Source organism: Oncorhynchus nerka, linkage group LG24 (assembly GCF_034236695.1).
Source record: "Oncorhynchus nerka isolate Pitt River linkage group LG24, Oner_Uvic_2.0, whole genome shotgun sequence".
Lineage (NCBI taxonomy): Eukaryota > Metazoa > Chordata > Actinopteri > Salmoniformes > Salmonidae > Oncorhynchus > Oncorhynchus nerka.
Genome location: NC_088419.1, coordinates 39,961,527 through 39,986,647, shown reverse-complemented (window position 1 = coordinate 39,986,647; position 25,121 = coordinate 39,961,527). Strand labels below are relative to the sequence as shown.

At 43.7% G+C, this 25,121-nt stretch overlaps 1 protein-coding gene across 1 annotated transcript in view; it reads right to left on the bottom strand.

Annotated features, from left to right (window-relative positions):
* Window positions 1-25,121, bottom strand: part of LOC115107971 (MAM domain-containing glycosylphosphatidylinositol anchor protein 2-like) — a 137,998-nt gene that overhangs the window by 84,860 nt on the left and 28,017 nt on the right. The window contains exon 4 of the mRNA XM_029631802.2: window positions 8,638-8,907. Within this exon, the coding sequence (XP_029487662.2) occupies window positions 8,638-8,907 (270 nt within the window). The remainder of the gene's footprint in view (window positions 1-8,637; window positions 8,908-25,121) is intronic.

Here is a 25,121-nt window from a genome sequence, read left to right as displayed (position 1 = left end):
AAGGAACCCTCGTTTTTTTTGTATGTAATGGAGAAACAATTTGACTGCGGCGGTGGAAACCTCCAGGTATTCTCTTCTCTCGTAAATATTATCATCACGTACCTTACGGAAACATTTGACTCTATATTCACCTTAGAAAGTATTCTTCATAGGGGTGTTAATGTAGGGGTGTTAACCCCGGTGTCCTGGCTAAATTCCCAATCTGGCCCTCAAACCATCAAGGTCACCTAATAATCCCCAGTTTACAATTGGCTCATTCATCCCCCTCCTCTCCCCTGTAACTATTCCCCAGGTCGTTGCTGCAAATGAGAATGTGTTCTCAGTAAACTTACCTGGTAAAATAACGGATAAATAAATCAAATCAAATAAATTAATTCCTTGTCCTGAGGACGCACTGGGAGTGCAGGCATTGGTTACAGCACACCTGATTCAACTAATCACTAAACTTCATTAATTACTGAAACAGATGTGTTAGTGTCGGGCTGTAACAAAAAACGTCACGCTCTCACCAGGACCGTAGGGCTCTAAGACCATGATTGAAGAACACTATCCTATCCTGCCAAGGCTCAGCGGAGGAGATTAAACCCTTTGAAAACGCTGGTATGATACTGTTGGGCTAAAATGAAAACCTGCACACCATGTGGTTCCCAAGGACCACAATTGAAGAGCAGCAGAGAAATAGTTCCGTCCAGGGGATCTGAGTGGTGTATGGCAAGCTGAGATGGAGGGTCTTGCCAGGGCTCAGGAGTGCAGATTAAACCCTCTAAAGACGCTGGCTAACACTCTGCCACTCTGCTCTGGCAGGATTGAAGGGCCATCTCATCTCTGTAAAGCCACAGCCACCAGATGTAACCCCCACCCCCCCACCCCCGACCCCCAGCCTGGCATGCACATACACACACAAACGCCCCCTGGCCTGGCTCCTGACCATCAGTGTGATAAAGTGTGTGTGTGTTTGCCCCTGAGCATGGCCTGCTGCCAGGCTATGGAGTGTGTGTGTGGGCATGCCTGTGTGTGCCCCCTGGCGTAATGACTGAGACCCTTGGTTTAATCAACCCACCCTGGCTTTCGGCCAATGGCTTTGATTGATACATTTTTACTGTACACAGACCTGATCTTCTCTCTGCCCTCCCACATATATATATATTTTTTCTCTCTCACTCTCTCTCTCTCTGCACAGCATTGCCTCAGTCTTCTACCATATTGTAGTATCTGGGATCTACATCGGTTTATATTAGTTACTGTGCTGTTACTAAGCAGTAATGCATTACGGCAGTGTTACGTTACTACACCTAATAGGAAATGCACATGCACACTGGGGTGCCGGGAACTGTAGAGCACGAGGGGTTTTGACTAAACGAAAACTAACTGTACTGCCGTCTCCTGCCTGGTCATTTCTCCACAACACAAATATTACAGTGGCGACGAGGTGATTAAACTACATAAACGGACATTGCTTGAAGGGAAGAATGTTGCGTGAGTAATGAAACTCTAAATAATTATGTAATTCGTCAGTTATTTTTTATTTTCTTTCGCCAGTAGAGAAGGCTAAGCACTGCTAGCACTGCTAGTACAGTATTCAGGAGCTGCCAAGTAGCAAGACCATTGGAGTCCAGAATAGCGACACTGCCCTCTGGTGGTTAAATAAAAAAACGGTCTCATTGAACCCATTGAAATTAGGCAATCTCAGTGGAGAAATATTGTCAAGAAAAAAAAAGGGAAGAAGGGACGTAACACATTAATACAAATGAGTGCAGTGAATGAAGTAATTGCAGAAACATCTGAAGTGAAGAAGTAGATGAATATTCAGAAAATTAAAGAATACAAGGAATAAGGAAACTGAACAATTAACTGTGAAAATGGCAACCATTGGTCGAGCACCAGAGTTTGAGGCTACAAAAGAGGATTTTGAATCCTATTTGGAGCGTTTTGAGCGTTGGCTGGCTGCAAATGAAATCAAAGATGGAAAGAAAGCAGACGTATTTCTCAGTGTTTTGGGTCCAACTGAGTATGGATTGCTGAAAGGTCTCATTGAACCAATGAAAGCAGTGGAGTTGAACTATGCAGAACTGAAACTCTTTCAAGGTATTTCAAGCCTAAGCCAATTCTCATTGCAGAACGTTTCAGATTTTACCAACGTCACCAGAGTCAAGGGGAAACCGTGGCTGACTACATCCTTGCTTTGAAAAGGCTGGCAAGTACATGTGAGTTTGCACGATTTCTTGATGATGCTCTCCGAGACAAGTTTGTATGTGGTCTCACAGGTAAAGCATATCACAGAAGGCTCCTGTCAGAGAAGGACCTGACCTTTAAGAAAGCCTGTGATATAGCACTTGGACTCGAGCTAGTCCACAGGGATACTATTGAGCTATCGGGACATGCAGAACATCAGAAAGGTATCCACAAGGTCAGTGATGCACGTGGTGAAAAAAGCTCACAAAAGTCACACTTTTTTCAGTCCCGTCCTCAAGGTTACACAAGAACAAAGCAGCCCACATCTCAAAGGTTTAAGCCAAGTTGCTACAGATGTGGGGGAGATAATCATCATCACAGTGAATGTCGATTCCAAAATGAAAACTGCCACAATTGTGGAAAGGTTGGACATTTACAGAGAGTGTGTAAAGCCTCGAAACGCACAGCAAGAGCGCACAAAGTGTCAGACGCAGCACAAGAAGAGGAAGGAACAACTGAAACAGTAGTGGAACTGTTCACAGTGTACACAGCTCAACAACTAAAAGATGGAATCTATCTCAACATGGAGTTAGCGGGAAAACCAGTAAAAATGCAGCTGGACACCGGAGCGTCTGTATCTCTGGTTCCAGACAGACTCTACAAAAAAAACTGAAAGAGTGCCCTCTTCAGCCCGCGTCCATCCGCCTTTCTTCATACACTGGTGACACTATTCCTGTGTTAGGGCAGATCCAGGTACCAGTCCGGTATGAGGGGAAGGAGTGGACGCTACCGCTTGTCATTGTTAAAGGAGAAAAATCAGCCTTGCTAGGCAGAAACTGGCTACAAAAGATCAAGTTGAACTGGGGAGAAATCTTCAGTCTCAGAAATGACAAACCAATGAGTCAGGCTACACTCACTAACATGCTGGAGACGCACAAATAACTTTTCAAAGATGGCTACGGCGAAATACAAGACTTCACAGCAAAAGTCAGAGTGCAAGAAGGAACCAAGCCTATCTTTCACAAACCACGTCCAGTTCCCTATGCTCTTAAGGAAGCAGTAGAGAAGGAACTGGACCGCCTACAGAAGAATAACATAATCACGAAAGTAGCGAGGAGCGACTGGGCCGCTCCGATTGTTGTAGTCCCAAAGAAAGACAAGACCGTCAGAATGTGCGGTGACTACAAGGTCACAGTAAATCGCTGCATACTACCAGAGGAATATCCACTACCAAACGCTGAAGATCTGTTTGCCACTCTAGCTGGTGGGAAGGTTTTCAGTAAGCTGGACCTGGCATTCGCTTATCAGCAACTGAAGCTGGATCCGGAGTCAGAACAGTATCTGACCATCAATATACACAAGGGGCTATTCAGATTCAATCGCTTGGCCTATGGAATCTCAACAGCTCCAGCGATATTCCAACAAACAATGGATCAGATCTTGGACGGTATAGACCATGTTGTGTGCTTCATGGACGACATCCTCGTGTCAGCACCAACCATTGGAGAGCACCTTGTAGTGCTGGACAAAGTGATGTCAAGACTGGAGAGATACGGAGTTAGAATGAAACGCAGCAAGTGTGAGTTCCTCCAGGACTCAGTGGAGTATCTCGGATACAAGATTGATGCACAAGGCCTGCACCCAACCAACAGCAAGGTGGAAGCAATCGTAAACGCACCAGCACCCACAAATATCTCAGAGATGAGGTCATTTTTGGGGCTCCTGAACTATTACGGAAAGTTTGTGGCAAACTTGTCCACATTGTTGCATCCGCTTCACCAACTGCTGCAGGCTGATACAAAGTGGAATTGGTCCCCACAATGCGAAGAAGCAGTCAAGACTTGCAAACAGCGTCTGCTAGAGAGCAAGTGGCTTGCCCACTATAACACAGAGATGAAGCTGAGACTCACGTGTGATGCATCTCCATACGGAGTAGGAGCCGTCATCTCACATGTTCTACCGTCAGGTGAAGAACACCCTATTGCATTTGCATCACAGACTCTGTCACCAAGTGAGTAAAATTATGCTCAAATTGAGAAGGAAGCCCTGAGCATAATATTCGAAGTGAAGAAGTTTCACAAATACCTCTACGGAAGGAAGTTCCAACTGCTGACAGATCACAAGCCTCTGTTGGCCATCCTTGGACCAAAATCAGCTATACCAACCCTTGCTGCACTTCGAATGCAACGTTGGGCTCTGATATTGTTAGCCTACGACTACGAGATTGAGTACAGACGATCCAGTGATCACGCAAATGCCGATGCACTATCGAGACTACCATGCAATAGTGACTCCGACAGTGAAGATGATAGAGCAGTCTTCCAGATCTCACTCATTGATGAACTGCCCATATCTGCTTCTGACATAGCAGAGGAAACAAGGAAAGACCCAGTGCTTTCCAAAGTCTTGGACTTAACATTAGGCGGTTGGCCAACCTTCGTAAATGACGATAACCTTCGTCCATTCATCGACAAGAAAGACCAGTTGTCCACTGATCAAGGGTGTGTTCTGTGGGGATCAAGGGTGGTGGTACCTCACAAATTCCAGAGGAGACTGCTATCTGACCTGCATGAGGGACATCCAGGGATCACTCGAATGAAAGCACTCGCTTGCAGTTATCTGTGGTGGCCTGGACTGGATCAGGACATTCAACAGCATGTAGGCCACTGCTCACCTTGTGAAGCTGTTCGCAACAAGCCTGCTGCTGCGCCTCTTCATCCATGGTCCTGGGCTGCTACACCTTGGGAACGCATCCATGTGGATTACGCAGAAATTGACAAGCAACATTTCCTTGTTGTCCATTCCAAGTGGATGGAAGTGTTCCCTACTCAACTGACCACAGCTGAGAAGACCTGCAAACCTTTAAGAAGGCCTGGACTAGACTCGAGGTTCAGTCTGTGCCCACCCACCAAAGTCTTCCCCGGTTTCTGTTTACTTACCGTAACACCCCACACACAGTAACGGAATGTACACCAGCTGAACTGTTTCTGAAACGCCAACCACGTACCCACCTGACATTGTTGAAACCAGACTTGTCAAGCACTGTGGCAAAGCACCAGCTACAGTAGAAGAAAGCTCATGACAGACACTCAAAGAATGTCAGAGAATTCAAAGAGGAAGAGAGGGTGATGGTATGTGATTTCAGACACATACCATGTGGAACTCAGGTGTGATCTTGCAACGCAGAGGACCTTTGACTTTGACCAAGTCCAAATGTTAATGTTCATTGGGGCGGCAGCGTAGCCTAGTGGTTAGAGCGTTGGTCTAGTAACCGGAAGGTTGCAAGTTCAAACCCCCGAGCTGACAAGGTACAAATCTGTCGTTCTGCCACTGAACAGGCAGTTAACCCACTGTTCCTAGGCCGTCATTGAAAATAAGAATTTGTTCTTAACTGACTTGCCTAGTTAAATAAAGGTAAAAAAAAAGTGGAGCATCTACTACAGTCCAACGCCCCAGCAGAGACATGCCACAGAACAAGAACAATAACGACCCCCAGGACTATTCTCCTGACTGTGGATGTACGGGAGAGACAGAGCCTGACCTTCCACCCGAACCTGGCCCACCACAGGAAGCCCAGGAGGAGCGGAGATATCCTATTCGACAGCGAAGGGCACCTCAAAAGCTTGACCTGTGAGTTAAGGAGGTAACAGACAGTAAAACAAACATTTTAATATGTACTAGATAAAAGGAAAGAAAAAGGACATTACCTGGGTAAGTTATTAGGAAACAAACTACCTCTCGGGGCAGAAAATTCTCCTGGATTTGTGCTGGGCTCTGAAAAGTCTGCTTCAACCCAGTAGTTGAAAAATGTTTAAGAATGCATTGTTCAGATATTGCATTAGTAGTTACCTAACATATTTACCTTGTTCTCTGGGAGTTAAACACTATGGGGGAGGAGTGTAGTATCTGGGATCTACATCTGTTTATATTAGTTACTGTGCTGTTACTAAGCAGTAATGCATTATGGCAGTGTTACGTTACTACACCTAATAGGAAATGCACATGCGCACTGGGGTGCCGGGAACTGTAGAGCACGAGGGGTTTTGACTAAACGAAAACTAACTGTACTCCTGTCTCCTGCCAGGTCATTTCTCCACAACACAAATATTACACATATCAGAGCTTACCTCCACAGTGAATGATTAACGTGCATTGAAGTTTTGTTGTTTCCCAATATGATATGCCCATTATCCCTTCCTCAACAAACTGCTACACAAACTCCTAGCACCTTTTCCTCAGCCATCTTAAATATTGAGTGAAGAGTGAATCTATGCCAGGGAATTTGGACTGATCTTAGGGCAACAAACACACAGAACCAAAACAAACGTAATTTGAGGCAAATTGGTCAATCTATGGATTAAGTTCCCATGTGATTACTTTCTCCACTACTGACCTGTCTTGGCATTCAAGCTTTTGTATCCGTCCATTCATAAGCAGGTCAACTACTTAACTCACTCTCTAATCGCTAAACCCCAGTTGATATACAGTCAGAACGATATGCTGTTAATAAGGGAAAAAAATGCCATTATGTCTGGCCACCGTTGCAGACACACTCAGGGATCGGAATAGCCTCATCTTTTCAGATGGTGATGGTGGTAGGGGCGATTAGGTGAGGCTGGGTGCATTGGAAGAGCTCATGTTTTAGGATGAGAGGAGGAGGGGGTGGTTAAGTGAGGGAGTAAAGGGAAGGATAGGGTACATTGGAGCCCAATGTGGATTTTCAGCACTGGGCTCCCTCCAGGTCCCCGGGGGCCGCTAACTAACTGAGCTGCCGTACCTTTGGCAGCAGACACATCCAGATGGTAGGAATCTGGAGCACTGGGATGGAGGGAGGGCTAGAGGGATGGAGGAATGAAGGGAGATGGAGGATAGAGAGATGGAAGGAGGGCTATAGGGATGGCTGGAGAAGGGAGAGATGGAGGGAGTGACATGGGGAGGGATAGATGGCTCAAGGGATAAATGGCTCAAGGGAGAGATGGATGGCGGGAGAATTTGGTAGAGGATGGATGGATGGAGGGCTAGAGGGAGGGATGAATGGTAGGAATCTGTGTGAACTGGGATGGAGGGATTGCTGTAGAGATGATGGAGGGAGGAAAGTAGGACAGGAGGGGTGGAAGTAGAGAGCGAGGGAAGGAAGGTGGCAGGTGACCGATGGCACATGAGACCCGCTGAGAAAAGCAAACGGCCGGAGGGGATGATCTTCTCTCCTCCTCCACTCTACCTTCTCCTCAGGGGCTGGACTGATATATGACACACAGACCAGACACTGTCCATCTCTACCAGAAGGAGGGAGGGAGGGAGGGAGGGACAGAGAGAGAGAGAGAGAGAGAGCAAGCGAGCGAGAGAGAGAACGAGTGAGCCGCAGGATCATGGCAAAGGTTTCTGCCTCCCAGACCTCCCATCAGGAACAGAGCGGTTCAGGACGGAATCGTATTTGTCACTTTGATCCTCTGCCACTTATGCCACTGTCCCCTGGCACTGTCTATTTCACTCGTTCTTCTTTCCTCAACCTGTGTTTCTCCGTCTGTCTCTCTCTCTCTCTCTTTCTCTCTCTCTCTGCCGCTCCAAACTAATCTGGCCCTGTCATAAAACACAAACCCTCTGTGTGAGCGATGACACGGCCACTGACTGCTCCTCCTGCTATTTTCATGCGCTCCACCACAAACACTGCAGCATGGCAATCTAAAAATACATAGCCGGAGGGGAATAACAATGAATTACCTAACAAATATGTTTCCTGTATGAAGCATCGGGTCCTTCCTGCATAGTGCGAGCTGTCATTAGTCATCTAGAAAGCCACATCCCAAATGGGAACCTATTCATTACATGGTATACTACTTTTGACCAGGACCCGTAGAAGTAGTGCACTCTATAGGGTATAGGGTGCCATTTGGGACGCACACTAGGGGATGTGTAAAAGTAAGTGTTAAGACTGACATGGATCTTATACAAGACATCTCTTCACATTCAAATGGGCAATCTGTATTAGGCTGTCGGCCGTCTCGCCTACTCCTTTTCAATCAATTGCCTTATGGGACACGTACTGTATCTACCTACCCGTCTGACAGGCAAGTTTCAATTTGCTCCAGACATCATTCAGCCATTAAGGATACATCGCTGGGAAGTTTAATTGCCATGATGGAGGATAGGGAAACCTCATCCTGCTTCAGAACTCTGTTACAGAGATGGGGCACAGCATGGCTGCTCGGCTACCCAGGTGGGTGGGTTTCATTAACTCAATGTGAAGGAAAGATGTAAGTTATACCTCATAAAATGTGAAGTGCTTTGAGACGTAGTGAAATAGCCAAGTTAAATTCGGTTCAGTATAACTAGCATGCTGACCCTGGACAAGGAAAGTCAGAATGCCGGGCTACAAACCACATTGAGTGATGTCAGCAACTGAGAACCGGAAGCATCAAATTCAACTTTATTCAAATGCATTTAAAAACATCAAGTATTCCTTACCTGTGACCAGGAAGGTGCAGCGCCCAGCGCCGGCCTCGTTGTTGACATCACAGGTGTACTCCCCCCAGCCCTCGCGGTTGAGGCTTTTGACGGTGTACTCTGTCTCGTCGCTCTGGTCGAAATGTCCAGCGTGGAGCAGGCGGTTCCCCAGCCGCCACTCATAGCGCAACACGCGGGAAGGGTGGGCACGTAGGACCCGGCAGTTCATTGCCACTGGCCGGCCCAGGCCCTGACGCATCTCTAACAACACAGGCTCCACCGACGGAGGGTCTGGGGCAGAGAAAGGAAGCAGTTAGACTAGTATAGGGTTAGGGTGAACCAGGGTGAATCACAGAGGGTCTCTGAAAGAAAAGGAAAGAGCTTTAATGATGAGAGATTGAGAGAAGTAGTCTTATTTAATGTTTTATTTCACAGTGGGAGGGTCTTGGATTGGGAAGAAGAAAGACTGCACTGTAAAAAAAGATCCTGTAAATTGTACGTTACTGTAAGTTACTGTAAGTTACTGTAAAAAAAAGAAACAGTATGTTACTTTACTTTACATTTAAAGAAACTTTGGTTTAGCAGTACATTGGCAGGGTTAAGGATTGGGAGGGACGCAGAGAGATGGATCGGAAGAGGAGACACTTGGGAAGGAAAGGAGAAAAACTCTCAGAGTTAGACCAGGGACCTAGGAGAGCCAGACAGCGAGAGAGGGGGGAGGTATATCTGTGTCATTTACTCAGCTCACTGTGGGAGGGTATGGGAATGACACAAACCACTCAAGATCGCTTCGAGGAAAGCTAGTTTTCCACAAGGGAGCTCTGTACTCTCGTCCTCAAAGTACACTTCGAGACCCAAAGATGGAAGGTATGTGAGGGATAAAGTGTGTGAGAGAGAGATACAGTGGGGAGAACAAGTATTTGATACACTGCCGATTTTGCAGGTTTTCCTACTTACAAAGCATGTAGAGGTCTGTAATTTTTATCATAGGTACACTTCAACTGTGAGAGACGGAATCTAAAACAAAAATCCAGAAAATCACATTGTATGATCTTTAAGTAATTAATTTGCATTTTATTGCATGACATAAGTATTTGATACATCAGAAAAGCAGAACTTAATATTTGGTACAGAAACCTTTGTTTGCAATTACAGAGATCATATGTTTCCTGTAGTTCTAGACCAGGTTTGCACACACTGCAGCAGGGATTTTGGCCCACTCCTCCATACAGACCTTCTCCAGATCCTTCATGTTTCGGGGCTGTTGCTGGGCAATACTGACTTTCAGCTCCCTCTAAAGATTTTCTATTGGGTTCAGGTCTGGAGACTGGCTAGGCCACTCCAGGACCTTGAGATGCTTCTTACGGAGCCACTCCTTAGTTGCCCTGGCTGTGTGTTTCGGGTCGTTGTCATGCTGGAAGACCCAGCCACGACCCATCTTCAATGCTCTTACTGAAGGAAGGAGGTTGTTGGCCAAGATCTCGCGATACATGGCCCCATCCATCCTCCCCTCAATGCGGTGCAGTCGTCCTGTCCCCATTGCAGAAAAGCATCCCCAAAGAATGATGTTTCCACCTCCATGCTTCACAGTTGGGATGGTGTTCTTGGGGTTGTACTCATTCTTCTTCTTCCTCCAAACACGGCGAGTGGAGTTTAGACCAAAAAGCTCTATTTTTGTCTCATCAGACCACATGACCTTCTCCCATTCCTCCTCTGGATCATGCAGATGGTCATTGGCAAACTTCAGACGGGCCTGGACATGCGCTGGCTTGAGCAGGGGGACCTTGCGTGCGCTGCAGGATTTTATTCCATGAAGGCGTAGTGTGCTACTAATGGTTTTCCTTGAGACTGTGGTCCCAGCTCTCTTCAGGTCATTGACCAGGTCCTGCCGTGTAGTTCTGGGCTGATCCCTCACCTTCCTCATGATTATTGATGCCCCACGAGGTGAGATCTTGCATGGTCTTGGCCATTGTGGAGAGGTTGGAGTCTGTTTGATTGAGTGTGTGGACAGGTGTCTTTTATACAGGTAACGAGTTCAAACAGGTGCAGTTAATACAGGTAATGAGTGGAGAACAGGAGGGCTTCTTAAAGAAAAACTGACAGGTCTGTGAGAGCTGGAATTCTTACTGGTTGGTAGGTGATCAAATACTTATGTTGTGCAATAAAATGCAAATTAATTACTTAAAAATCATACAATGTGATTTTCTGGATTTTTGTTTTAGATTCCGTCTCTCACAGTTGAAGTGTACCTATGATAAAAATTACAGACCTCTAGATGCTTTGTAAGTAGGACAACCTGAAAAATTGGCAGTGTATCAAATACTTGTTCTCTCCACTGTATATAGAGAGAAACTGACAGAGAAAAAGAGAGAGGCACAGCAAAAGAGAGAGAAAGAAAAACATTGAGAGAGAGAGTGAGAAAGGGGAAGAGGAAACTGAGGTAACAGAGTGGACTGGATGTTACTTCAGCTAAAATCACAATTTATGTTAAAAAATGAGATTTAGTTGACTCAATTAAAGAGTATCAAAAAACACTTAGGAAACCAGCTGACAATAATTAGCATATCGTAATGTCAATACTCTTCACTGATGGATGAGAAACCAAGAATAACAACAACTCATTAAATTAATACAAAATATTCAATTAAGCGGAAACAAAAAGTAAACAAATGTCTAAAACAGAATATGTCACGCGTGATCTGAATCTGGTGACTGAGATGACAAACTGCATCTGAAGAATCTCCAAAATGGGGAGAAGTTTATGAATGAATGAATAAGCTATTTGAGAATGAGACAGGCTGCGTCTCCTCTTCCACCAGACCAGACCTCTTCATGTTAATAATTCACCCAGACACATCCATTCCAGGTAAGAGCCCGACTCTGCCCACGGCCCTGGTTGGTAGGTATTACAATCTAATCAGGAGAGCTGTGTGTGTGTGTGTGTGTGTGTGTGTGTGTGTGTGTGAGAATCAGAGTGTGTGTGTGTGTGTGTAAGAGAATCAGTGTGTGTGTGTGTGTGTGAGAAAGAGAATCAGAGTGTGTGTGTGTGTGTGTGTGTGAGAAAGAGAATCAGAGTGTGTGTGTGTGTGTGTGTGAGAAAGAGAATCAGAGTGTGTGTGTGTGTGTGTGTGTGAGAAAGAGAATCAGAGTGTGTGTGTGTGTGTGTGTGTGTGTGTGTGCGTGTGTGCGTGCGCGCGTGTTAAGTATGTTCATTTATGTGGGAGGTGTTGTAAGCAAGCGTTTGTGTGGTTTAGACTAAATATATTCTCTCCTAATGATGCTCTGACTTGACAATCTTCACGCTCTCTATACAGATGTTTGACAGAAGTCACAGTGGGGTTTTAAAACAACACACAGAGAGAGGAGAGAAAAAGAGAATCACACACAAGAGGCTTAATTGCCCAGAATTAGCATATGCCACAGTGTAGAGTAGAGCAGCTGTGCTGGTGTTTCTGTGTTGTTACTGTGGTGTTGCTGTTGTGTGTTGCTCTGGGTCAGAGGTAGAGGAAGGGAGAGCTGAAACAGCAACATGAGGGCTGAAGATGGTAATCCAAAAGGACATTTGGTTCGCGTGCCCCCAAGCACTGGTCATTAGCCTCTCAGAACCAAGGTTATAATGAATGATTTATATGATAAATTAAACAAAGAACCAGGATAAGGACTAGCTGCCTGCAAGGTACGAATGTAAATATAATAACCTCACAAAGGATTATATGAACGAAAAAGAGGGAACACATTTTATTGTGGTTGTTAAAAGAATAGAGTAGTCTGATGTTACTATGTGTGTGTGTGTGTGTTTTAACTATACTTATGGGGACCATAAGTCCCCACAATAATAGTAAACAAACAAAAATATGACCAACTGGGGACATTTTGTTAGTCCCTACAAGGTCAAATGCCATTTCTAGGAGGCTTAGGGTTAAGGTTAGAATTAGTGTTAGCGTTAGAATTAGGTTTAGGAGTTAGGGTTAGGTTTAGGAGTTAGGGTTAGGAGCTAGGGTTAGGTTTAGGAGTTAGGGTTAGGAGCTAGGGTTAGGTTTTGGGGTTAAGGTTAGGGGTGTGTGTGTGTGTGTGTGTGTGTGTGTGTGTGTGTGTGTGTGTGTGTGTGTGTGTGTGTGTGTGTGTGGCTCAATGAAAACAGGAAACAGCAAACCACTCCTTCCTTCAATGAAGCAGGCCAGTGCTTTTACCAAGCGAAACAACTAGCACCGTCTGAAAGGTTGGAGTCTGAACCGAAACTCCACTTATAACATTACAATTGTAGGCTTGTGTGGAACGACTGCGAATCAGGCACTATGCTCCTCAGCCTCGCTGAGTGGCACTAGACCAAATTACAGTAAGTGCAGTTCAATTTCACACAGAAAGACAAATAAATACAGAAGCCTTGGCAAGTTGAAGAAAAAAAACTTAAGGGAACGTCTTTTAACTACACATAGGCTTTACGGCCTTATCCCTCCAGTATTTCTCCAGTGGAAACGCAGTTTGGTAAACTGCGTGCTTCGTGTAACAGTAAGGGTTGATGGTAAGGTAGTGAGGGCGACTGGCTTGCTGCAATGTCCCTGTTTTGGGGAGAGTGTGTGTGGGTGTGTGTTTGGAGTGTGTGTGTGTACATTTAAACTTTAGTCATTTAGCATGCGTGCGTGTGTGTCGCAGGTTGGAGGACTAACCATGGAGCTCAGTAGTAATCCATCATCAGTCAGTGGGTAGTGTGTGTGACTGTAATGAGTGTTCTTCCATACCGATCTCGACAAACCATTTCGGCATGGATCTCGCTTTGTGAACAGGGGCATTGTCATGCTGAAACAGGAAAGGGCCTTCCCCAAACTGTTGCCACAAAGTTGGAAGCACAAAATAGTCTACAATGTCATTCTATATGCTGTAGCGTTAAGATATCCCTTCACTGGAACTAAGGGGCCAGAACCATGAAAACCAGCCCCAGACCATTATTCCTCCTCCATCAAACATTACAGTTAGCACTATGCATTCGGGCAGATTTGTCAGTTGGACTGCCAGATGGTGAAGCGTGATTCATCACTCCAGAGAACGCATTTCAACTGCTCCAGAGTCCAACGGCAGTGAGCTTTATACCACTACAGCCGATACTTGGCATTGCGCATGGTGAGCTTAGGCTTGTGTGCGGCAGCTCGGCCATGGGAACCCATTTCATGAAGCTCCCGACGAACAGTGTTTGTACTGACGTTGCTTCCAGAGGCAGATTGGAACTCCATCCTGAGGGTTTCAACCGGGGACAAACAATATTTACGTGCTACGCGCTTCAGCACTCTGCGGTCCCATTCTGTGAGCTTGTGTGGCCTACCACTTCGCTTCTGAGCGAAGTGTTTCCAATTCACAATAACAGCAATTAGAATTGACCGGGGCAGCTCTAGTAGGGCAGAAATTTGATGAACTGACTTGTTGGAAAGGTGGCATCCTATGATGTTGCCACATTGAAAATCATTGAGCTCTTCAGTAAGGCCATTCTACTGCCAATGTTTGTCTATGGAGCTTGCATGGCTGTGTGTGCTCAATTTTATACACCTGTCAGCAATGGGTGTGGTTGAAACAGCCGAATCCACTAACTTGAAGGGGTGTAAACATACTTTTGTATATATATATATTCCTTTTTCCACATTTTGATATTTTTTAAATTTTATTTTACCTTTATTTAACTAGGCAAGTCAGTTTAGAACAAATACTTATTTTCAATGACGGCCTAGGAACAGTGGGTTAACTGCCTGTTCAGGGGCAGAACGACAGATTTGTACCTTGTCAGCTCGGGGATTTGAACTTGCAACCTTTCGGTTACTAGTCCAACACTCTAACTACTAGGCTACCCTGCCGCCCCATGTTACAGCCTTATTCTAAAATGTATTAAATAAATACAAATCCTCATCAATCTACACACAATACCCCATAAATGACAAAGCGAAAACAGGTCATTAGAAATGTTTGCAAAAAACCCCCCAAATATCCTAGTTACATAAGTATTCAGACCCTTTGCTATGAGACTAGAAATTGAGCTCAGGTGCATCCTGTTTTCATTGATTATCCTTGAGATATTTCTACAACTGGATTGGAGTCCACCTGTGGTGAAATTAATTTGATTGGACATTATTTGGAAAGACACACAACTTTCTATAAGGTCCCACAGTTGATAGTGCATGTCAGACCAAAACCAAGCCAAGAGGTCAAAGGATTTTTCCGTAGAGCTCCGAGACAGGATCGAACCACCAAGACTCTTCCTAGAGCTGTCCACCCGGCCAAACTGAGCAATCGGGGGAGAAGGGCTTTGTTCAAGGAGGTGATCAAGAAACCGATGGTCACTCTGACAGAGCTCCAGAGTTCTTCTGCGGAGATTTGAGAACCTTCCAGAAGGACAAAGGGTCTGAATACTTTCCGAATGCACTCTACATCATACATATACACTTACCTACATATTTATTTGGACAGGGATGCACATTTTTCTATACTCCAGCATTGAGATTAAATGTTTCATGTGAGGCGACAGTACAGAATGTACAGTACTTGAGGGTATTTTTATACATGTCTGTTTTTGAGTTTAGAAATGTGCAAATAAATACGTAGAGCAGTGTACATAAACCCAGTGGACACATGGATGTATGTGTTTGTATGTGTGTGATATGTGTGTGTTTGCATCCATGTTGTAAGGGACACTGTATGTCACTGGTTCAGGGAAAAGCTTGGCATTCAGATTTAATTTCCCTCGACTCAGACTTCTGATGCTTCCATCAGGGAGTGACACAAAATAGACACTAACCAGCGGGCACAGACACACTCACTGCTGGATGTGTGTGTGTGTGTGTGTGTGTGTGTGTGTGTGTGTGTATGTATGTTTAACCATGTGGTATGTTGTTAGGCAGACTCCATTCCCTTTGTGTGTTAGGGTTCAAGGTTCACCAGTTCTCCCCATGTGGCACAGCCAACAGCCTATTCTTGTCTCTCTCAATCTTGCTCCCCCTCCCTCTCTCCCCACCCCCCATCCTATGGGTGTTGCCTCTCCCTCATTGCTCAGTATAACTGGTGTGCTATTGGATCTCCCCCCACCACCACCACATGGGTACAACACAGATTTACGTCTATTCCTCACCGTTCGAAGCCAATACAAACCATACGTGTCACGTGTTTCCTCACTGCATTGACTAGCCTACAGGGAAACACGCAACACCTGAAAATATAGACCTTTTACCTAAAGAGAACTCAAGCGTTCTTATGCGTGTCACCTTTGGAAATCCATCGTGTTTTGATATTGCATTCTGATACAGGACCTAACAGTCATTAGCTAGTCAAACTGATGGCATATTTAATGATGAATGCGATTGAACTGTTTATAAAGAGTCTTCATGCTGTTGAATAATGCAGACGACAATGCTGCGTCGCTTGAACGCACCCCTTTTAGCTGCTTCCACTAAGGCCAGAGATAAATGAAATAATGAACTTCCAACAGCAGGGTCTGCATTACCATATTGTTATTCAACTTTTAGCAGTGCTGGGGAAAGTACCCAATTGTCGTACTTGAGTAAAAGTAAAAATATCTTAATGGAAAGTTACTCAAGTAAAAGTGAAAGTCAGCCTGTAAAATACTACTTGAATAAAAGTCTAAAAGTATTCGGTTTTAAATATACTTACGTATCAAAAGTAAACGTAATTGCTAAAATGTACTTAAGTATCAAGAGTAAAAGTAGAAACCATTTCAAATTCCTTATATTAAGCACCATTTTTATTAATTTTTTATTTACAGATAGCCAGGGGCAAACTCCAACACTCAGACATAATTTACAAGCGAAGCATGTGTATTTAGTGAGTACGCCAGATCTAAGGCAGTAGGGATGACCAGGGATGTTCTCTTGAGAAGTGCGTGAATTGGACCATTTTCCTGTCCTGCTAAGCATTGAAAATGTAACGAGGGTGTTTGGGTGTCAGGGAAAATGTATGGTGTAAAAAGCACATGATTTTCTTTAGGAATGTAGTGAAGTAAAAGTATAAGTTTTCAAAAATATAAATAGTAAAGTAAAGTACAGATACCCCAGAAAACTACTTAAGTAGTACTTCAAAGTATTTTTACTTAAGTACTTTACACCACTGTGTCACATCCTGACCATAGTTCCTTTTTTATGTCTGTTTTAGTTTGGTCAGGGCGTGAGTTGGGGTGGGCATTCTATGTTTTGTGTTGTATGTTTTCTATTTCTATGTGTTTGTTGCACCTTGCAGAACCGTTCGTTTGTCGGTTTGATGTTTTTGTTCGAGTATTCATCTTTATTAAAAGTATTATGAATACGTACCCCGCTGCACTTTGGTCCTCTTCTCCTTCTCCCAAACGACAATCGTTACACACTGACTATAGAGAGGGATAATCTATTACCTAAAAAGTATCAAATGCTAATCAATGTGGTAGTTTCATAGAATCACTAATGGATTTACCTCCGTCATCAACTCGGATGTGTAAATCTGAAGCATCCGGTTGGTGTTTCCACTCACTACCAGATATAATGATAAGAGGAAGCCTGTGGCTGGCAGTGGGAGAGATGGATTTTGGATAACATTCTGCTAATTTTGTCATCGATGAAACATATGATCTCCATTCAGTTTTCTGTTTCCAAAACTAGAACCTGTTTCCAAAACTAGAACCTGTAACAAACCGAGTGGACTGTGTTTTGTAGACTATACCTTTTGACAAAGTTTTTTTAAAATTGCGTTGTTTAGAAGGAATGCAAGGGTGAAATGAGTTATTGCACACACACACTTCATAGAATAGTCCTTCCCTAATGGAATATGCAAATACATACTAGAAATCGCCAATAGGATCTCACTAGCTCGTGCTTGGCTCTGCCCACCTCCACTACGATTCATTTGCTCCCATTGGAAACAACACTCTGGTCTATGTTGGCTTAGTTATAAAAATCTTAAGAGATTACTCTATCCCAGCTTCATGTTTACAACCAACACAGTCGCTGACCTTTGCTGCTGCCACAACGCCATTCGTTCAACGCGGCTGATCAATTCAATATTGTTCTATAAAAATGGTCATATTCAAATTTCAGGCCCCAAATGTAGTGTTGTAGTTAGGCCTCGTTATGTAATGTAATGTGTGGAGATTAATTTGGCGTTAGTAAGTGTGCCGTTAGTTTAGGGGGTGATAGTGATTCATATTAGAGTGTCGCCCCCGGGAGCTGTCGTACTCGCCTTTATTGATGCAGAAAAGAAAATTAATTAAAAACAATAATCGTATAATTCCGTGCATTTTTCTCCGACAACAGTCTCTTTATCCCACTCGTTTGATGTATGTCAGTTAGAGCTGCTGCTCCGCTCGGGGCGAGAATCACACAATAGCAGCGGCGTAACGTGGTGGGGAGGAGAGGATGTGAGAGACAGCAGCATGGGGACATGCAGCTGCGTTTACACTGCTCAGGGGCTGAGAGGAGAGAGAGGGAGAGAGAGAGAGAAAATGAGAGAGAGAGAGAGAGAGAGAGAGAGAGAGAGAGGACTCAATTGTTCTAATCATGACAGACAGCCACCACCGTCCAGCCAGGATACCTTTTTATCCCTCTCTCTTTTTTTTCTCTCTATCCCTCTCTTCTCTCCTTATACACTCAGGGATTCACCGAGTTAGTTTTAATAAGAACATTAGAGTTTCACAGCTGGAGATATGATTTCTGCCCTTGCTTTGCGTTTCTATTAGAGCCAACACATATTTCCTGGCTGTTGCATCGAGACGAGGCCTCTCAATCCTTCCCTACCTCCCCTTCTGGCTCGACCAGCTAGCCGAGCAGCAAACAGATGCAGGTTTTTACATATCAAAGCTGTCGACTGGGCCCCGCTTGACGCCTTCCTTCACGCCTCTAATGCTCTTTGCTTCAGAGGACTGTACCTCGGCCCCTTGATCGAGTTACTAAACACGACGGCTTTGCAGATGGCACGCCACCAAGGCATGCTGCTGCTCGCTCTCTTCCTCGCTCACGCTGGGGTCTGGAAACGCAGGCGAGAAAAACATCTCAGAGGGTTTGGGTTGCTCTCACGTGGCGGGAGACAGGCCAAGAGAGAGAGAAGGAAGAAAGGAGAGGGAGAGGGAGAGAGAGATGGGGAGGGAAAGTGTCTGTACCACAGTAACATCTAAGACAGTACAGTATAAAGATAGGCAGGAACTGCTTCTCCATTAGAAATCTCCGTTCACACTTGTAGGTGATGTAATGGCGACATTGCCTAGCTAAGATCATGCGCAGAAACGCGTCATCGGGTCCAACGGTCGTCTCGCACTGAACTGCGCATGTGCAGGCCGTCAAATCAAAGTTGTTTTTGGCGAAAATGAAAACGTGTCAGTTTCTCACTTTCACACGGTTGGAATAATAACATGTTCAACTATTGTACTTTTAAGACATTGACTCCAATCTAGATTGTGCCTTTAGATTTTGAGAAAATCATCCACTAAGGAAGAAATTTTCGCTTCTCTAATGATTGTGGGCGATTAGACCTGCCTCGCAGTCAGCATTCTAATTCATCCCAAAGGTGTTCGATGGGGTTGAGGTCAGGGCTCTGTGCAGGCCAGTCAAGTTCTTCCATACCGACCTCAACAAACCATTTCTGTATGAACCTCGCTTTGTGCATGGGGCAATTGTCATGCTTAAACAGGAATGGGCCTTCCACAAACTGTGGCACTAAGTTGGAAGCACAGAGTTGTCTAGATGCTTGGTCATGAAAACCCATTTCACGAAGCTCCCGATGAACAGTTATTGTGCTGACATTGCTTTCAGAGGCAGATTGGAACTTCGTAGTGGGTGTTGTAAATGAGAACAGGCGATTTTTTTCGCACTACGCATGTCAGCTCTCGCCGGTCCCATTCTGTAAGCTTTTGTGGGTTACCACTTCGCGGCTGAGCGATTGTTGCTCCTAGACGCTTCCACTTCACAATAAAAACATTTACTAGCAGGGCAGAAATTTGACTAACTGACTTGTTGGAAAGGTGGCATCCTATGACAATGCCAGGTTGAAATTCCCAGAGCTCTTCAGTAAGGCAATTCTACTGCCAATGTTTGCCTTTGGAGATTGCATGGCTATGTGCTCGATTTTATACACCTGTCAGCAACCGGTGGCTGAAATAACCGAATCCACTCATTTGAAGGGGTGTCCACATACTTTTGTATATATTGTGTATTTGAAACCACACTGAATACACAACAGAAATAATAGTACAGAACAATTACAATCGAGCTGGATACAATGCATACTATGTACTGTACCTATAGAACAATCACCCTCTCCTCCCATGTCTGTAAAAATGTGCCCCTCATCTCACATGTGTTAAAAAAAAACATTTGCAATTTTAACAGTCCCCCTCCTTTTCAATTTCTACACATAGCAAGCAAAGTGTTTGTGATGTCCAACCTACATGGGTAGTTGGTGAGTCAGACATAGTTTTCATGCATCTAATTTCTATTCTGCCACCTATTTCTCAGCGGAGCCGGTGGCAGCCTGCCTTACCACATCAGCAAAGCTACCACCTTGTCCTCGACTGACGAAACACCTTCACAGGTGGAAGCTAGGAGGCTATTTCCCTAGCAGCCTTCCAGTCCCGACAGAGCCCTTCTCTGCCCGGCCCGACAATGACAGTGGCCTTGCTCCTCCTCTTCTTCCCTTGAGAATTAGTGACAGTTTCTATAGTTAGAGTGCCAGCCCTCCTTCTCCTCGTCCTCCACTCCCAGAAAACCAAGCTGACAACTGCCAGGGACCAAGCAGCACTCGTGAGAGCGACGCCCCTTCTCTAAACACTGGTAAGCCGACAAGTGACGAGACAGATTGCATGGAGTCCGAGTTCCAATGTGTAGGCCTAATATAAATAGCCTCCAGATAAATACTGTATACAGTATATAGGTATAGCTAGCCTAGTAGTCTAGACTGCATTGTCTGCATAATAAACAATCCCTAGTAAGCTATTGTTTTGACGGTGGACTGATTATATTATTTGCCATTAATAGACTGGTTTTTACACAGCACAAACATTATATCTAAACTGCGAGAGAGGTAGGCCTACAGGACAGATGTATATTCTAAAAAAATTATTGTTTGCAATGTCTGAATTTTCCAATTGAATTATTGAACAAGTAAATACGTTATTGTCGCCAGCCAGCATTCTAAATAGCAGCATTGCGACACCGTAAGCCTATAGCTTCGTGAAACATAAACAGTAGGATAAAATGACCACCAAATAAAAATAAACATGTATCCATTAAAGCAAAGCTATAGGCTACTGCAAGAAGTAACAATTCCAGAACCACGGACAGCGACCGGTAGTCTATACTTTGTGAGTAGCTGACGCATTCGTTTCTTTGGGGTCCAGAGAAACCGTGCTGTGCCAGTGTATTTAGTACTCTGCGACTGGTAAAAAGGGCCATGAAAATACACACTGATGTGATGATGGATTTATCAATGCTTAACCTCTAATAACTGGCTTCACTATAAACACTGCTTTGGGATGTTGGTGCCGAAGAATATAGTTGTCTGCCAAGATATCACTCATTGAACCTAAACGTGTGTGTGTGTGTGTGTGTGTGTGTGTGTAAGCGGTGACTTCAGACATGTATTGTAGTCCTAATCTTTACTTGACTGATTCCTGGCCTCCTCTCTCCATCCACTTCAGCTCTATCCATGTCTGACCTCCATCAGTGTATCACTAAAACCTCTTAAAGCCACCCTTATCCACCTTTACTGGTCACCATGGAAATGTGGGGACACACCTACTCAACATAGCTTTTAGACCAGTAGGTCTGTGCAGCCTCAGGATGTATCCCAGATGGCATCCTAAGCCCTACACCCTTAGGAAAAAGGGTTCCAAAATGGTTCTTTGCAAGGCAAAGGGTTCTAGCTAGCACCAAAAAGGGTTCCCTATATGGAGACAAACCAAAGAACCATACGGTACTACTTAGCACCTTTTTTTCTTCCTGAATATTCCTTCCCTCACCCCTGAAAGTGGCCTGAGTTTTCTTCAAATGCCATTGAACTGGTTGTTCAAAGGTTACTGCTACTCAAGGGAAAAGAAACATGTTGTTGTTTCTAGTTTTACTTTGACTCTGAGTGAAGATGGATCTTCAGGGCAGAGGAATACTTTTCATTGAGGGACTATTTCTTTAGTCCCTTAGGATGTAACAGTAAAACGGTATAGAGAGGAAACGGTATAGAGACACTGATTATATTCAGTTACTGGCACAGGTCATTTTGAACGTATTAGCCGTCGGTGTGACTCACGTAATAATATGGAGGGATGATGATTAATTCAGAGGAGGATAGTTCCATTTACCATCTTATTAGCTCGATGAGTTTGTGTTCCATGGTGAACATTATTCTTATCGAAATGGCTTTGGAGATAGATCAGAGCGTTTTGTTTGAATATATGGAACCTTTTCTGTAACTGTATGCAGACGGAGGACATATTCCCTTTATTCATCTCCTCATAGAGGAACTCAATTCAAAATTTCCCTTGGTATGGGCAAATCTTATTAGGGTAGTTTAATCTTTGTTCTACCTGCATGTTTTCCTGATGAAGGGAAGCAGCATGGCACGCTTTCTCTCCTGCAAGCACAGGCAAGCCTGCCTAACAGATATTTTCACGAATGCAGTTGATTGCAGAGGGATGCTAAAAAGCTTCTGGACAGGCTTTTGAGTTAGTGCCCGCTTGTTTATCTTGTTTGCTTCTATTCCAGATCTAATTGTGCTACCCTAAAACAAAACGGGAGTCTCGCCGCCGCTGCTTTACGATGCGAAGGGCAGGCTGGATTATCATGACCTATCGCTCCTGGTGGGAGTAAATTGATCTCGGCTGAGAGAAGAAGAATGGAGGGAAGAGGAGCTGCATCCGTTCATGTCCTCCACTGAGAGTGCAGGAGTGGGCCAGACCAGGCAGGCATTCACAGTGGTGGAAAAATTAACCAATTGTCATACTTGAGTAGAAGGTTACTCAAGTAAAAGTGAAAGTCACTCAGTAAAATACTACTTGAGTAAAAGTCTAAAAGTATTTGGTTCTAAATATACTTAACTTCTTGCGTCAAGCCATCCCGGATCCGGGATCGTGACTACAGCCTCAAACTCATTACCATAACGCAACGTTAACTATTCATGAAAATCGCAAATGAAATGAAATAAATCTGCTAGCTCTCAAGCTTAGCCTTTTGTTAACAACACTGTCATCTCAGATTTTCAAAATATGCTTCTCAACCATAGCAAAACAAGCATTTGTGTAACAGTATTGATAGCTAGCGTAGCATTTAGCATTAGCATTCAGCAGGCAACATTTTCACAAATACCAGAAAAGCATTCAAATAAAATCATTTACCTTTGAAGAACTTCGGATGTTTTCAATGAGGAGACTCTTAGTTAGAGAGCAAATGTTCAGTTTTTCCTGAAAGATTATTTGTTTAGGAGAAATCGCTCCTTTTGTTCATCACGTTTAGCTACGAAAAAAACCTGTATCCAGGAGTGTAAATCTATTCGCAAGCTCATTAGCATAACACAACATTAACTATTCATGAAAATCGCAAATGAAATGAAATAAATCTGCTAGCTCTCAAGCTTAGCCTTTTGTTAACAACACTGTCATCTCAGATTTTCAAAATATGCTTCTCAACCATAGCAAAACAAGCATTTGTGTAACAGTATTGATAGCTAGCGTAGGATTTAGCGTTAGCATTCAGCAGGCAACATTTTCACAAAAACCAGAAAAGCATTCAAATAAAATCATTTACCTTTGAAGAACTTCGGATGTTTTCAATGAGGAGACTCTCAGTTAGATAGCAAATGTTCAGTTTGTCCAAAATAATTCTTTGTATAGGAGAAATCGCTCTGTTTGGTACATCACGTTTGGCTACCAAAAAAACAAAAATTCAGTCATCAAAACGCCAAACTTTTTTCCAAATTAACTCCATAATATCGACTGAAACATGGCAAACGTTGTTTAGAATCAATCCTCAAGGTGTTTTTCACATATCTCTTCGATGATATATTGTTCGTGGAAGTGTGCTTTCTCCTCTGAATCCCATGGGAAAATGCCTGCAGCTGAAGATTACGCATCAATTTAGACAAAGGACACCGGGCGGACACCTGGTAAATGTAGTCTCTTATGGCCAATCTTCCAATGATATGCCTACAAACACGTCACAATGCTGCAGACACCTTGGGCAAACGGCAGAACGTGTAGGCTCGTTCAGGGCGCATTCACAGCCATATAAGGAGACAATGGAAAATAGAGCCTCAAAAAATTCTGCTCATTTCCTGTTTGAAGTTTCATCTTGGTTTCGCCTGTAGCATCAGTTCTGTGGCACTCACAGATAATATCTTTGCAGTTTTGGAAACGTCAGAGTGTTTTCTTTCCAAAGCTGTCAATTATATGCATAGTTGAGCATCTTTTTGTGACAAAATATTGCGCTTAAAACGGGCACGTTTTTTTTATCCAATAATGAAATAGCGCCCCCATAGCTTCAACAGGTTTTAAGTATCAAAAGTAAATGGAATTGGTAAAATATACTTAAGTTCCAAAAGTAAAAGTATATAAATCATTTCAAATTCCTCATATTAAGCAAAGCAGATGTCATCATTTTCTTGTTTTTAAAATGTACAGATTGCCAGGGGTACACTCCAACACTCAGACATAATTTACAAATGATGCATGTGTGTTTAGGGATTCTGCCAGATCAGAGGCAGTAGAGATGACCACAGAAGTTCTCTTGATAAGTGTGTGAATTGGACCATGTTCCTGTCCTGCTAAGCACATGTAAAGAGTACTGTTGGGTGTCAGGGAAAATGTATGGCGTAAAAAGCACATGATTTTCTTTAGGAATGTAGTGAAGTAAAAGTATAAGTTATCAAAAATATAAATAGTAAAGTAAAGTACAGATACCCCAAAAAACTACTTAAGTAGTACTTTAAAGTATGTTTACTTAAGTACTTTACACCACTGGGCATTCAGAATGTGTGATGGAATCTTATGAAGAGGGATCTTTTTATTTTTTTTTACCTTTATTTAACTAGAAAAGTCAGTTAAGAACAAATTCTTATTTTCAATGACGGCCTAGGAACAGTGGGTCAACTACTAAATGATGAGAAGTAACCACTAGGTAACCACTAGGTTACCTGCCGCCTGTCGTGGTAATTTCCTGTATTACTAAATGATGAGAGAGCAATCAACATACCAGTCAGAGTTATACTTAAGAAGTCCATCTTTAATTATACGAGCTTCACCATAGCCCTTTGACTCTCAGATCATTTCAGTGTCTATAAATTAATTAATTACAAAAGAATACTTAGTATCTTTTATAGCCAAGATACACCCCTCTCAACTCACATGACAAACCACTGATCTTAGGAACTTCACAAAGGGCCTTTTACTTGAGAGAGGAGTATCCCACAGCCAAAACAACACAGGAGTGGCTTCGGCACAAGTCTCTGAATATCCTTGAGTGTCCCAGCCAGAGCTTGGACTTGAACCCAATCGAACAATCTCTGGA